Source organism: Halichoeres trimaculatus, unplaced genomic scaffold, assembly GCF_033239565.1.
Source record: "Halichoeres trimaculatus isolate MK-OKI-2021-1 unplaced genomic scaffold, fHalTri1.1 fHalTri1_scaffold_13, whole genome shotgun sequence".
NCBI classification, from domain to species: Eukaryota; Metazoa; Chordata; class Actinopteri; order Labriformes; family Labridae; genus Halichoeres; species Halichoeres trimaculatus.
In genome coordinates, this window is record NW_027437191.1 from 24,154,442 (window position 1) to 24,170,078 (window position 15,637).

The 15,637-nt window shown below is 39.8% G+C and overlaps 1 protein-coding gene across 7 annotated transcripts; it reads right to left on the bottom strand.

Moving 5' to 3' along the window:
* Positions 1-1,263: 1,263 nt before the first annotated feature.
* On the bottom strand, positions 1,264-15,591 carry cep43 (centrosomal protein 43). Of its 7 annotated transcripts, none has more exons than XM_074685610.1 (21): positions 15,414-15,591; positions 14,617-14,670; positions 14,479-14,533; positions 13,939-14,027; positions 13,369-13,488; positions 12,497-12,523; positions 11,355-11,411; positions 10,806-10,876; positions 10,262-10,323; positions 9,936-9,997; positions 9,744-9,821; positions 9,177-9,230; positions 7,499-7,671; positions 7,186-7,236; positions 5,207-5,281; positions 4,035-4,112; positions 2,698-2,807; positions 2,508-2,582; positions 1,966-1,999; positions 1,509-1,596; positions 1,264-1,426 (listed from the first exon to the last, which is right to left on the bottom strand). In XM_074685610.1, the coding sequence occupies exons 1-21, from the start codon at positions 15,588-15,590 to the stop codon at positions 1,346-1,348; spliced, it is 1,671 nt and encodes a 556-aa protein (XP_074541711.1). In that variant the 5' UTR covers position 15,591; the 3' UTR covers positions 1,264-1,345. The 7 variants fall into 7 exon arrangements, with proteins under 7 accessions (XP_074541711.1, XP_074541710.1, XP_074541713.1 ...); XM_074685609.1 differs by having other exon boundaries at positions 10,806-10,879; XM_074685612.1 differs by lacking the exon at positions 9,177-9,230 and having other exon boundaries at positions 10,806-10,879.
* Between the last annotated feature and the right edge of the window lie 46 nt (positions 15,592-15,637).

Below are 15,637 nucleotides of genomic sequence, written 5' to 3' on the forward strand. Positions count from 1 at the left end.
ATTCATTGCTCCATCAGTTATATGAAGTTTGCCAATACCATGAGATGAGAAACAACCCCATGCCATGATGCTTCCGTCTCCAAACTTCCCTGTTGGTTTAGTGTTTTTGGGTGATGCGCAGTGCCATTTCTTCTCCAAACATGATATGTAGCATGACAGGTGAAAAGTTCAATTTTGGTCTCATCTGACCAGACAACATTCTCCCAGTATTCTACACGCTTGTCATGATGCTGTTTAGAAAACTTTAAACAAGCTTCAACATGCCTTTTCTTGAGGAATGGAGTCTTGCGGGCTGAGCGTCCATAGAGGCCATGGCAGTGGAGTGCATTGCCTATTGTTTTCTCTGTAACAATTGTACCTGCTGCCTCCAAGTCTTTCTGGAGCACTTTCAGGGTGGTCCTTGACTCATTGAGTACTCTTCTGGCTATCTTTCTGCCTCCCTGGTCAGAAATCTTGCAAGGAGTTTCTGTGCGTGGCCTGTTGATGGTAAGGTGATGCTTCTTCCACTTGCAAATAATGGCCCCAACGGTGCTGACTGGAATATTCAGGTGCTTCGATATAAGTCTGTAACCAGTTCCATTCTGATGCTGAGCAACAATCAGGTTGTGAATGTCTTCAGAGAGCTCTTTGCCTTTACCCATCATGAAGTGTGTCGTATTTAACTGCTTGGTGAAAAAAACACTTTTTTTTTATAGGACCATCAATTTGCTCTAGCCCAGCTGATGTTGGTTTGCACCAATTGGAAGTTAAAGTAATAATTACTGACAGATTTTAGGTGGTTTGGTGCATTTCCTTGCCAAAGTATACAGCCTTTCAATGGTGTGTTTAATACTTTTTTCCTGTGTTATAATACTTAATTCCACATAATCATTATTTATGGACTTGAATGTTGTGGTTTCTTTTCATGTGTGGATTATTTGAGTTAATACCAATGTCTGGTATAAATTTTGTTTGAATTGCAGCTTTGGAAATAAATGTAATGAGCAAGAAGTTGATGCGTTCAATACTTATTTTCCCCACTGTTTATCTGGGTATCTCCCACATTTGTCACCTGATCTGCCTTTTTTAGGACCAAAACATTTGATGCTTTGTATGTAGATTTGACCAAAGTATTTCTTCAAATATTACCATGAGGCTTTGTTCAGGTGTTTCGGTGGGACAGATTAAAACTCCACGGAGAGAGAAATCTTACAGAAGACAATACAAATGGTGAAAAAACTCAGCATCAAACGTCTCTTAAAACAAACAGTTTTATTTATTGCTCATTGAAACTGTACAGACTTAAATATCAGCGATACAAAGAGGTGCATGATGGGAAAGAACAGCGTATTGGATGTCGGGAGGGTCAGGCCACCTCCTCCATGTAGTCAGCGCCATGACTCTGACTGAGCTGAGAGACGCTCAGATCCTGTGTGGTTTCATCAAACTGCAGAAGAAAGAGAAAGTGAAAGGGTTAATGTTTGGATTTAAAGGGGCGGTACACGCAGGTGGACCAGGTGGGGGATCACCTTGTCGCTGTTGTCCGGTCCCTCAATGGAAACTTCCTCAATTTCCTCGCCGATACTGAGCTCGCTCTTGGAGAGATCAGAGCGATGACTGAAGAAAACAGAAAAACAGAGAGGGAGTTAAACCAAACTGCTGCTCAAGATTTACAACTCTAAAAATCCCACTTTGGAGCGAATTTTTACTCAATATCTTTGAGGATAATACTTTAAAAATCACACAATTTAGTGAGGGTTGAAAAACATCATTTAGTTTGTTTTAGTTTGATTTTTGTGGGTAAATTTCCAGTTTTTGGGTTGATGGTAAAGATGTTACACACCACCCTCAATATAAGACACACGTATCTTCTCCAGAGTACTTCACCGAAACTTAAAGCAGACTAAGTCAGAGAAACTCTGCATGAAGACATATTTCATACTAAGAACATTTCAAAAAAAAGGTAGAGCATATCTTCAGTCCCACCTGTTAAAGTCATCATCATATTCGACGTCATCATCTGCGAAACAAAAGAGTCAGAGTTTGAGAAATCCTTATGATCACTAGACAAGCTAACAGATGAACACATTACTCCTAAACAGAGATCAGATTATCTACACATTGCAGATGACACTCTTGTATGTCTCAGAAGCAAAAACTTTGAATTTAAAACATTTAACATGGATGTTACCAGCTCCTTCTGCTGCTTTAAGTTCTTTGAAACTAAACCACAAACCTGAGAAAACAACATATTTTTAGGACAATGGTGCAGAAACTAGTGAGTTAGCTGTGGCGACTGTAAGCAATGGTGCCCCCCTTGAGAAAGTAGCAGGGACACAGCTGAATTTTTTATTTATTTTAATTGTGATTTTAATGCAGTGTGTTTTTTATTCTCTGTAAAGTGTCATTGGGTGTTAAAAAGGCGCTTTTAAATAAAATGTATTATTATTATTATTATTATTAATTACTGTAACCCCTCATCCTTTAAGAAAAAAAATCTCAAAAAGTGAACAATGATTAAAAGTTACCTAAATGCAGAGATCCAGTTTTATCGTTCAGGGCCTTCGAGTCTCGGAATCCTCGGTCTCTGGAGTTTGATGCTCCTGCAGGAAAACGAGACACAAATCCTTTGAGTGGAAAAAATGATGAAACTGTAACTCTCGCTGTGAGATGAAGAATGTTTTAGACGTGTATGGCCCCTTCTCTGGTCAAACTCACCATTCTTGCTATGGCTCTGCTCTGACACACTGCTCCCTCCTCCCCCTGGCCTTGAGGCCTCTGACAGGGACCCTACTGGACTCTCTCTGGCCCCGGACGTATCTGGCTTCCTGGAATAGAAACCTCACAGAGTAAGCTGAGGAAGACGACTAAACAGCCATGCACATATTCTCTGTCATGGACATGTATTATCAAATATCTGCAGGTTTGCTGCACGGGGCTGCTAACTAAGATCTGGAGGTACAGTTTTTCATCAGTACACTGCAAAAAACTCGAATTCAAGAAAGTGTTTTGTCTTGTTTTGAGTTGTAGTTGTCATTTAGGACCTGTAGCTTCATTTGGCTCAGCTTCAGGTTTGAAGTGTAAATGTATGAGGCCTTTGTATGTATTTAAAGTATCCATCTGCTGTTGAGAAAATCCAACTAGGCTGGTCAAAAACTAATCGGAACAGTATGAAACTTTTAGAAACTTGACGACAGTTGTACATAGAAACTTGAAGTAGGATAAAAACAATGAGAATGACTAAAATGGCTACAGTGATGGTAGCGATAGTAGCTCAGTTCATAGGGACTTGGCTTTGATTCTGGAGGGATGCTGGTTCAAGACCTGGTGGAATTTTTTTTTTTTTTTTGGGGGGGGTATACAGAGGCACTGTAAACAGACATTCAGTAAACACTGGGAAAAAAAGACATAGTCTGAAGGAACAGTCTGCACCTCCAAAAATGACTGTGAAAGGATGCCCTTTGCTCAGTAGGAACATAAGCCATGTCACCTGAAATTCAAGAAAAATGTTTTATTTCAAGATCAAAAGAAAGAAATGGCGATTGAGTTGCTGGAAAATTGTAAAAAAAGACGTTTTAATTCAACCCTTTTTCTAACGCTTGGATCACTCATTTTGGAGATGTAATATCTCAAATGAAACATTGTTCTGCACTTTTCAGGAAAACGTGGCACTTATTAAGTCTAATAAGATATTTTTAATAGAAATAAGACAGAAAAACCTGCTTAAATTTGAGTTTTTGCAGTGTATGAAAAGAAATCTGCAGGAAGCTCCTGTTTGGAGTCCATCTGTGGATGTTCACTTTGTAAAAGCAGGGTGAAAATGTGTAAATTTGTTCAGAAAATCAAAGCTAAACTTAAGCTGGGTGTTATGTCTCTGTGTCTATGTCTTACAGAGTGATAACTAAAGACAGGAGACTAAATATGGACTGAAATTCTGCTGCATTAGCACCCAATGCACCATAAATATCACCTTCCTGTTTCTAAAAATGTTGTTGACATAGAGACTGATTCAACAGATGAGAGGTGGAGAAGGGAAACGTGCACCTAAGGCTCACCTGAGCTCAGAGGTCTGACTGTGTTCAGAGGGAGGATCGTCTCGCTTGCCCTCTGAGTCAGCAGCCAGGACAGACAGACTGACACCACAGAGGGGAAGAAAGAGAGGACAAGAGAGAGACACAAGAAGGTGAAAGGCGGTCTCCTCAGAACTTTGGCATCCTCACACTCCAACAAACACCCTGACCTCGTTAAGAAGCCCTCACTTTTTCTCTTTCCAGCCTGGAGGTCTGGATCCAGATCGCACAGAGCGAGCGGCCGAGCAGAAAACTAAGCTCAGGGTTCATGTGACATTCAGGACAGCTCAGACGTTTAGTTTCCCTCCCTGAAAGCCGCAGCCGAGAAAGTCCTGGGCCTCTCGCTGACTGCTCGGTTCATCCTCAGAGATCGTTAAAGTTTGATGAAGTGAAATCTGACTCACACATACACACACACACACTCTAACACACACTGACACGGACACTGGTTTTCTCCCACGATTACACACATCTCACTACATCAAACACAGTCTCCATCACACCGGGTCACGTCAGGTGAGGGATAACAACCATAAAACATCAAATACGACTCTAACTCTGCTTCCTCCTGAGCCGTGTCAGTGTGAATGAACCTTAAAGGACATATACACTACTCTACTCAAGCATGCTGGGAAATCAAAAAGCAGCCACAACACACATGTTCAAACATGCTTATCTCTGCTCTGAACTGAAGCAGAAGTCACCGTTATCATGAAAACCAAAAAAACATCCTGATGACTCAAAACGTGCTGCAGGGAAACGTGCATGAACGTGACATTAAACAGAGGACAGAGGAAACTGAAGAGCTAAAAATATAAGTTTGATTAGGACAGCTGTGATTCATCTGTGAAGTTTAATCTAGGTCTGACCTGAGGGGAAACACTGCACTCTTTCCCTCAGGCTGCGTCTGGTCTACTTTTCCCCCTTTAAGAAACCGACTAATTAAAGGAAACTACTCTGGAGCTAAAAATAGAAACTACTCACACCACCACACAGGGATACAGAAGCTTACGGTGGCAAAAAACAGCAGATTCTTCCTTTATTGTCAAACCTGCACTGATATGGTTTAACACAACACTTTAATTTAAAGATCCTTCGTTAAATAACTGCGTTGTGCTCAGATGGGAGGCGGACACATGGAGAGCGTGCACACTCACTCGCTGAGGCTTCTGCCTCGCCTCATGGGGGACACGACGGGCCCAGAGAGACACTCCTCCCTCAGAGGGGCCACACTGCAGGGTGAGGAAGGGGGGAGTCACAGGTGAGGAGGACAGGTGAAGACGGGAGGGCAGGTTGCAGGGAGGCAGGAAAGGACACAATACAGATACAAGGACATCAGAAAGGCAGTGAAATCAGAGGACAGGTAAAGCGTGCTCAGAGGGACTCACAGGATGCACCAAACTTTTATTTAATAACCTCATACTTCCTGTTTCAGCAGGAAGTGGCCATATTTGGTGAGAGCATTACATTCGGTTTGGGACAGATTATTTGTCAGATTTATACTCTGAGTGTGTTCAGTGCATCCTGAGTGTTGCTGCAACTCAATGATAACAGGAGCAGAAAGAAACAAAGAGGAGGGGGAGAAGAGGAAGAATAAAGGAACAAGGATTCATTTCAGCAGAGCTCTAAGCATAAAAATTTGAATCATTTTTGAGGGAAGATGCTTGTTTGGCATCTCTAACTGTAAAACCAGGGAAGGTAGTGCTGCACAGTAAGACTTAAACAGAGAATTTGAGCTTGAAAATGTAATGTTGTGGGGAAAAGTTGCAACATTATGAGAATTAAGTCATCAGGTGACAAGAATAGCGCTGTGAGGTCATTAGGATAATGTAGTTTTTTAATAAAGTTGAAATGTTTTGAGAATAACATTGCAAGGTCACGAGGAAAAAGTCCTAATGTTACAATTACAAAGTTATACATTACAGTTACTGTAATGTAACAATGTTTTCACTGTTGTCATGGGAAAAAAAATTATTTTACAAGGAAGAGCTTTTAAAGTTACGAGAATAAAGTCCTGAGTTGTGAAAAATGAAATTGTTGTTACCACAATGTTACAATGTTTTCAGCGCTAAGTTATTTAAAGTTGCATTGCCACAAAAGTAAGTCGTAATGTTACGAGAAAGTGCTTTTAATAAAGTCATAAGATGTAAGAAAAAAAGTTGTAAAATAAGCTTTAAGTAGAAAAAGTTGCCAAATTTACAGTAATGTTACAATGTTTGTTGTGTTTCATTAATTTAATTTGTATGGTCAAGAAAAAAAAAAGTTGTCATAAAACGAGAAAGAGTTTTTATTGTTACAGGAATAATGTTGCAAGTTTTTAGAAAAGAGTTACAGGAATAAAGTTGTAATGCTATGAGGAAAAGTTGTAATAACTCACACAAAAAAGTTGTGATGCTATGAGTCTAAAGTTTTAAAGCTATAAAAAACAACCCAAAAGAAATTGCAGTAATGTCGAAAAAATCAAAGAAAATTTAAGTTGTATGGCTATGAGAAAGAAGTTATGTTGTTACAGTGAAAAGTCAAAAAAGTACGATAAAAACATGAGGTCAGAAGAAAAGTTGCAATGTTAGAATCATAAAGTCGTAATGCAGAAAGCAAAAGTTTTAGTATTTCAACCACACAGTCACAAAATTTAAATTGAAATGTTGCGTTAATAATGTTACAATAGTTTGGAGAAATAATTGTAATGTTAGAAGAAAAAAATCTGATGTTCGTTGGTCCGTAATTTAACTAACAGAGTCAGCGCTATAGCTGCTCTTGGTTAAGTTTGTCTTTCAATCTTTCCACACGCGTAACTTTAAATATGGAATACCACTGAAGCTACATTTATTTGTCAGTATTTACCACCAACTATATTGTATTTTAGTCAATGCAAGTCTTAAATGCAAGGACAACATTTACAACTCCAGTTTTGATTTGGTGTGTGAATCTGCAAACTGGCTGAGTCTTTCCAGGAACTATAACTTGATCCAGAGCTCAGGGTACATGTGTACCTCATGTTCTGGATGTTTATCACAGACACCTCGGTCTAAGATGAGTCCAACTCTATCAAATATAATCCTAAAGACTTCATTCAAATCTTCTCAGTGTTGACTTTTATCTCTGAATTGTGTGAGCCACACAGTTTGATACTCACTCTCTCTGACTGTTTGTCCTCTCTGATGAATCCTTCTCTCCAAACGGAGAGCTAGGATAGATGAAGCGGCAGAGGGAAATAGAAGAAAGACACGACATCTAAAGCTGCAGTTTGTTTGCATATTCAAAAACACAAAAGGCTGCAGGGGAAAAAAAGTTCTGTACTCATGAGAGCTGATCTTTGGTTTCCTGTTTGCTGAGTCTCTTATCTTTATGAGACACTTTGAAGTCAGCCATCGTTTTTCAGGTAAACAGGCTGAAATGACTGTGACATGAGCAGAGATGGATCAAAAATATGTGAAAGGTGTCCTCACCAGCCGTAGGTCTTCTGTGGTTTAGGCAGCGGGTCGTCGAAGAAGGAATCCCCCTCATCAGGATCGTCCTCCACCTCTAAGTCCAGGTCCAGGTGGTCCCTCTGCCGGCCAAAGGAAGAGGCTTTGTTGTCTGACGTCTCTCGAGGTTTAAAGTCTCCTTTGGCCTCTGAGTCCTGAGCAACGGCACAAAACAGGACAAAAAATGCTTCAGAAATGGGTCAAGCACTGGGTGACTGCAGTGACGTGTTGGGCCAAAGATCAGGAGGCAGAATGTCTGATCCAAGCTGTTTTTTTTAAAAGGCAAGAGTTTGGATTTGAAAAGACACAATGATGTATTTACTTCCATTATGTTCAGATAACTTGAGTAAAAGCAGAGCAGCAACTGAAGCAGCAACTTAAAAGAGGTTCAAAGTTAAAAAGCAGCTTTTTATTTACATTTAACAACTGATTGAAATGGCTTCTTCATTTTAAACACATTTAAAGGTAGGGTCTGCGGGATTTACCAAAAATAAAATGTCAACTTTTTCAGTAATGATCCTACTTAATCACTTCTGAGCCTCTATATGTGTGTCAGTGTCTGTGTCTGCCTCAACCACCTCCAGTGACTGGATGTTGACATTTTGATTGTGGATGTTTCTGGACAGAAAGTAGGCATGGCTACCACAGCCAATTACAGCGCCACTAGTGTGTGAGTGACTTAGCATGTTGATTAGCAAGTGGAAGAAGAAGCGGCTCAGATCGTGAATGTAGTACGCAGCAAAAAAAAAAAACAACTTAAGTGAAACAAAAACCCGGCTCAACTTTCACTCGCTTCCAGGAACTTGGAAAGCAGCCTGGGATGAAGAGTGGCGCAAGTTAGCTTTCTGCCAACTGGGTATGTGTCAAATACTTGTGACTAGCTTATGATAACATGCCAAATCTGGTGCACAGCTCTCAAGTCTCTCCCATATACAAACATGATGCTACAGGAGGTTGCTGGGCTAGTGAGTGCGTTTACATAGTCATGATTAGAGACAGTGGGTGTGTGCTGGCGCTGGCACTGAGCCAAGGAGGAGGAGCCCATTTTGAATGTTGTGCTTACTAACAACTAAAAAAAAATCCTGCATACCCTACCTTTCAAGCTAACTTTGTTATCATAAATCTTGGAATGTAACCTCCACGCTGAAAATCTACAAACATACAGAAATATTTTAAGCAGCGAGGTGAAAAATAATAGATGCCATTTTCAACCAGCAGAGGGCGCTTTCTGTTGTTGAACTCTTTTCTAAATGTGCTTTAAAATCCAAAAGAAGACATTTTAATCAGTTTTAAGCTGCTGTGGAGCTGATGTTGAGGTTTTAAAACTGTGGTCCAACAACAAACAAGTGATATCAGGATGATGACAATAAAAACTACTTACAGTCTAATGTTGATGCTAAAAGTACAGAAACTCGAACATGAAAACACAGTTTGATGGATGTTAGTTTGATGATTTAGAGGATGGGTAAAGTCTCATCACTCAGCAGGTGATGTGTTCCGCTCTTTATTTCATCTTTCTTCAGGAATGATAAATATCATCATGATAGAGCGTGAAAATGAAACATGTGGATGTCAGAGTTAGTAAGCAGGGGTGTTGTTTATTATGACATCAGTGTGTGTTAGCATGAAGCTAAAGTTGAGCTGCTCCTCATGTTGTTACCTTGGCCGCTGTCTGACTCTGGCCTCTGTGAGTCTGGCCTTTAAATCTGGGGATCTGTGCACGACAGGGACACGGATCAGCTGCTGCTCACCCGAGTCTGACATCACCTTCACCTGAATGTAACCACCCAACAACCTCAAACTCACCAACACCTGATGAATTTAATTTAGTTTTAATCTCGTAACAAAATCAAGATTCTGGTTAAAGCTGGGAAAACTGCAGTTCCTTACGTGACCACCAGAGGCTGTCCCCAAAAGTAAGTCAGTACCCATAGAGCCCCATGTTAAAAACTTCACAACAGAATTAACATGTTTACAACCTGGTTTTGACAACACATGATTGGTGTGAATGTGAATAAACAAACAAACAAGATTACTGTCCCAAAAATGTCAATTAAGGATGTTTATCCTGATCAAATTATTCTGTATATATATATTTATGAGCCTGTGTTCTCAAATATTTATTTGATGGTTGAAAAAAAATTTAAAGAGGTCAAAGATGACACCCTTTTATTACAGAAAGCAGCAGCAGCCAACATGAGACACCACCAGGTGAAAGAAGACGTACCTTACTAACAGATGGAGAGCTGATTTTATCCTCAGGTACGAGGTTCTGTGGCTGACTGACATCAGAGGCCTGAACAACCTGGACATAGTCGACAAAGTTAGACATCAAGGATAAACACTGAGAATGCTAACACTTAGATTTATAGATGGTGAGACCAAAGAGGTTAAAAAAACAAGAGCCAGTGGATCTCACCACACTTCTGCACTGAGCGAAGAGACGTCTGTAACAGTCCAGGAAGAACTGGAAGTCTATCACTGTGAGGAAACACATTTAGTTTAGAGTGTGATGTAAAAATGAAGCTGTATAGAAATGTCAGTATGTTTTTGGTTTGTTTCTTTAGGTTTTAGTGGTGGAGACATTTCTTAAAACTTCTAACTTTGAGGTCCAAAGATGTAAAAAATTGTTCCCAGGTTTGAAAACTCCAGAACTAAGCTCCAAGATGCGTCAGAGCCAGATCTGATTAGTCAGCTGTACCCCATTAAAAACACATTTCTCAAGTGTTCGCAGTAAACTCTCACCTCTGGAGAAGCTTTTGTCAGCTGCCTTCAGCTCATCAGTGATAAACCTCTCCAACATGTTCCTGCAAGAAATTCAGTTTCTGTTTCAGCTTCACACTGCTGAAAGAATATGGAGTAATATTTGCTGACACAACAGTAAAAAACAGAAACTGTGAAATATGAGAAGTGTTCCGGTTTCTGTTTGTAAACTGAGTAATATCAACCATTCAGGTACATGCATGACAAAGAGTGTGGAATTCTACAATTTTGAGATTAAGAACGATGTTTGTTTCATCAAACTGAAGAGACGTTAACCAGAAAAAAATTAGTTTGTGTTTGAACTTTATACTGCTGGAGGAATGTCCTGAAATTTAAGTCAAACTACCTCATTTTTGATACTATACTAGAATTCTTGAGTAAATCTATGAGTCTGAATTTCTGTAATGGAAAATGAATGAATGAAATTACAGTACTAAAGGTTGAGAGAGGTCTTCTTCTCACTAAATCTTCTGCCAATGAAATACTTTCTGTTTTTTGGCTGAATAAAATCCTGGTTCAGACATACTTGCTCAAACTGGGGAACAAATCCGTGAAAACATTCTTCAGATCTTCTCTTAAAACCGAGCCACTCGCATCCTGCCGGGAAAAAAAACAACAATTAAACAAGTTAACCTCTAGATTGTAGGCTGTGATTGGCTGCAGAATGATGACATCATACAAAGGTGAAAAAGGGCAGGTTTCATGTTTCTCAGAAGTTGGAGCTGGTAATGACGCCACATATGGAAAACTGCATCCCAAGTATGAATATGAAAGCTATTTACCAAAAAGCTCTTTTTGTTGTTAGCATTGTTGGCTTATATCTGGCCATATCTGGACACACCAGATTTATTTTTTTTAAAAACAATATAAGCAACTCTGTACAGATGAAACCTATCAGTGTGATCAATTTTGACACTAAACAAGACTGAATTCAGAATAAGCATGGTTAAAGTGCAGCTATTTCAATGCTGGTACAGGCAAGAAAAAATGGCTAACAATTTGCAAAACCAATTTGGAGGGACAGCTTCAAATTCCCAACTTCAAGACATCAAACGGAACAAGTCATAACACTCACTTTGTCGTAGGTGTCAAACTTCTTGCGAGCGTGTGCAATCTGTTTCTGAGTTAGTTCCTGTGAGACAGAGAGGAGAGGAAAACTCATGTCAGCAGAAAACCAGTGTTGAATTATTGCTTTATTTATTTCACATGTTGGTTTTGATGGAGGTTAAAAGATAAAAAAAGCAAAAGGAAGAAAGCAAAAGGCACAAGCAGGGTATGAAATCAACACCCACCAGGCAACAAATTGGGACAGATTTTCTGCTTGGCGGGTTGATCTCAGAGAGCTTTGTGCCACATGATGCCATATGGTGGGGAGAGGTTTATTTATTGTGTTTATTTGTATTTGTTTAACCCAAAAAACTTGTCAAGTTTGGGAATCTCTTTTACAAGAGTGTCAGGGTCAAGATCATCAGCAGCACAGCCACGTATAGTTACACAGATACAACATGCACTTTTAAAAACATGTCATCATGTCTTGGATCACACACCAGGTCTCACACTTGATTCAAAAGCAGCGTGTGCGTAGTCTTGTGTGTATTATTTTGTGTATTGTGAAACACTCTTAGTTTTCGCAGAAGAAACCACGACACACAGAGATCAACAGGAAACCAAATCTACATCGAGTCTCTGCTGTCAGACCAGGACGTGGATCACAACGCACGCACACACTCACACACACTCACATATGGTGAGTTTAAGAGGTCACAGCAGGTATTGAATAAGAGACTCACATGTGTTTGCATGTGTGTGTGAGTGGTTTGATTCAAACAGAACACGTAGATGTTGGATAAATCGTCGTTTTAAATATTTTCAAAATGAACTCAGGAGAAATCATCACACAAACATCTGCAGCCACAACATGAGGGGAAAAAATGCAGCTGAATGCACATAAAAACAGAAAAATAATGAGCCAAACCAGACTGACAAACAGCTGCACTCTGCAAAATGTTACACACACACAAACACACACAAACACAAACACCTGGGTCAGGACTGACACATGCACACACACGTGTGTCTGCATGGCTGAGTTTTAGTTAATTACGCAATTGTGCAGAAACTACAATATAATGCAACCAATTACATGAGCGTGTTTACACGTGGCATGGAGCCTGTGACCCTTTGTTACTCAACATACACACACGCATACACACTCACCTTAGCGATGGTCTCACTTCTGTTTTCCTGTAAAAAAAGGCAGAGATCAGAAACCAGAGAACATATTTCTGTGGTCCAATAGATGTGTTGCAATAAAAACCTCTGAATTATCACAACCCCATTCACATTATTCAAAAACAGCAAAACATTGAAGGAGCTGAACCTTTGTTTTTCTTTTCATATTTTACTTAGAGGACAGAATCAGAAACAGGAAGCAGATATTAAAGGATGACTTGCTACAAAGAGTGCAACATTTAACCACTGAGCTGAACCAGCATAACATAAGGTTTTGCAAGAAAGCTGGAAACAAGCATCTATTTTCTGTCAAACCACAACACAGGGCTTGTACATCCTTATTTCTGTTCCTCTGGTGCCCCCATAATATCTTTACATGATTAACAGCTCATAAAAATCTCAATTTTTCTGTCACTGGTGTTTAGAAAATACTTATTTAACAAGCTATTTACATAACAACAGTTATAGGATGAAACACAAAGGTATTGATGTCTCATTTAAATGGAATTGGTGTTTTAGTCAACCTAAATTGGAAACTTTTAAAAACCTCCCCCAAAGTGGAATTTCTGTACAACATCACTGCCACCACTGCTGTGTACACAGAAAGCAAGAGTTTTCAGTGGAAATGCTGACAACACACTCTGCTTTGGGCATTATACTTTCAGTGTAGCAACCTAAATTGCCATGCACCAACCTCACCACGACAACAGTAACAATGGTGGACAACCGTGTTGTAGAAGCAGAATACCCCCTCTTTAAACACTTTTGATCACAGTGCCCCTTGTGGGCCTTCCAGCAGCTCTTCCAGATGATTGGTGGATGTTTGTGAGGTTGCTGATTGGTTGGTATGCTCTCACCTCAGGGGCTTTGTGTCGTCTCTTGACAAGCTCCAGCAGCAAAGGAGAGTTCCTGTTCACCTCGGACTCTGACAGACCTAGATCTCTGCAGACCAGGTCCCGACCGTCTAGACCGTTCAGCTAAAAAAAAAAACAAAAAAAAACAAACAGAAACACAGTCATATCAATCTGCAGAAAGGAAACATTTAAAATTTTAATTTCAAGGGAACATCAAGTCCTCGAACACACCACAAAATACAGTGCATAAAATATTTGGAAAGAACAACTTGGGATTCTGGTCTTACTGCAGTGTGTGAAGCCTGTTTTATCATTAAACAAGCCAAGGCTTCACTTACAATTATCTCTGTGGTCATTAAGTAAAGGTTGCGATTTCTGATCTGAATGCAGACAAAGAGACAGAGGAAACAAGTCTCTGGTCGTGGTTTTCAATGAGTCCGAGGTAGTGTGACACGTGTGAACACAAACCAGGAAACAAGAGGATTACGACATCGTGAGATCTTGTTTTCTCACCCACAGACCACAGAAACGCTGCATCAGACTGTGGTCACACACGCTATCTGATACGCTCACCTGGTTGATCTCCGGTTGGAACACGGCGAGCGTGAAGTCCAGGTTAAAAACCTGCAGAAAGTCCACCATGAGGGCGGCCACAAGGCGACCTGCAGAAAGACACTCATTAAAGTCAAATTCATTCATGTAATGATAAATGTTTCATGTTTCATTATCAAAACTTCTCCCAGGAAGAGCAGCTGAGGTTCAGGCTGTCTGACAACACCACAGCTCCACCCTGTGGATACAAACAGGAACTACAACTACTCCTGACCATGAAAACCTCCCATCCTAGAACAACTCAGCACTGTTAAACACTTTAAGGAACCGTATAACATCTGAAACCAGCATCACAAAAGGAGGAGAGGACTCAGCTGATCATCATGAGGAAGACAAGGGGATTAGCTACAGAAATTTGGGCTCTGGAGGAGTTTAATTCAATAAGATAGAGACATGAAAAATACAGGTTGAAGTGCAAATGTGCCATAAAATAAATTTCAAGTATAGAAGAATATGAAAAATAAAACAAAGAAAGAAATGAAAGATAAATAAAAGCCTCACCGTCTTTGGTGTTAAGGAATTTCTTCAGGTTCTCATTGATCAGAGGAGTTTTATTCTGAAAATCATAAATATTGAATCAAAGTTACTTCAGAAATTCAAACAAAATAGAAAGAAACAGAAAGAGAAATAAAGCGTCACCTCCAGTCTGTCCTGCTCCTCCATTGCCAGGAACACTGCAGCCCTCATCTCTGCCTGCAGGAGACACAGGTGTCAGGCACAGGTGAGACTGACTGGAAAGTTTTTATGGTTAAATATTTGACTGAATTGGAGTCCTTATTTACATTATTTTTCACAGCATCTGCTTCTGTTGGAAAATAACCCTTGCTATTTGTTCGAAAATGTTCTCATTTGTTTCAGAAATTTTTAAGATAATAAAGTATATTCTATTTTATATTCTATGTAAAAGCTTTCTGTTTGACATAGAAGTCCTACTAATCCAATTTTTTATTTGTTTTTTATTTGTTTTTATAGACTTTGTCCAGTTCAGTCACTAAAGCTGTTGGTTCAAGTGTTTTAAGCTATTTTAGAAGAATAAAAGCACCAATATGTTTAAGACATATCACTTAACTTAAGAAAAAGTACCGAAAAAATTGAACCAAGCCAGATAGCTCTGGTAAATCTACCAAAATGAAGTAACCTCTCTGATCAAGGAGGAGGGGATGTTAACCACTGTAGCACGATTAGCATCACCAGAGCTAACTGCTACTAGCGGACAAAATTAAACAAAAAAACTCATTCAAGATTTTCTATCTTCAATTTTAAAAAAATGGTATCAATATTTAAGTCTTAAAAGAACCAGGTTTTATTATCAGTACCGTGAGAGACTTTCACTGAACTTCACCGACTCTCGGGCTAACATTAGCCTAGCCTAGCCCCTCCTCTCCATCGAGTGGTTTAAAGTGAAACTTCTTTAAGTTTAAGTTCTTCCTCCGAACCTTCAGTTTGTTCAGGACTCCGCTGTTCTCCAGGTTCTGGATCAGAAGATCCCTAAGCTCCGTGTCGTCTTCTGTGGCTGACATATTGAAGCTAACTAAGCTAACGGCTGCTGTCAGGACAACAGACCAAAACAAACAGGGCTGTGTTTCTTCTTCTACGATCAAATGCCGGCTCATAAACAGCTTTGAGAAAGAGCAATGCCACCTGCTGGGCAAAGGAAGGC

Excerpts from the sequence above, each read along its gene's own strand:
- cep43 (XM_074685609.1), bottom strand. The coding sequence starts at position 15,590 with ATGAGCCGGCATTTGATCGTAGAAGAAGAAACACAGCCCTGTTTGTTT. Across the intron at positions 14,534-14,616 it reads AGGAGCAGGACAGACTGGAG|AATAAAACTCCTCTGATCAA; the intron begins GTGACGCTTTAT and ends TATGATTTTCAG. Across the intron at positions 5,282-7,185 it reads AGGACAAACAGTCAGAGAGA|TGTGGCCCCTCTGAGGGAGG; the intron begins GTGAGTATCAAA and ends CTCACCCTGCAG.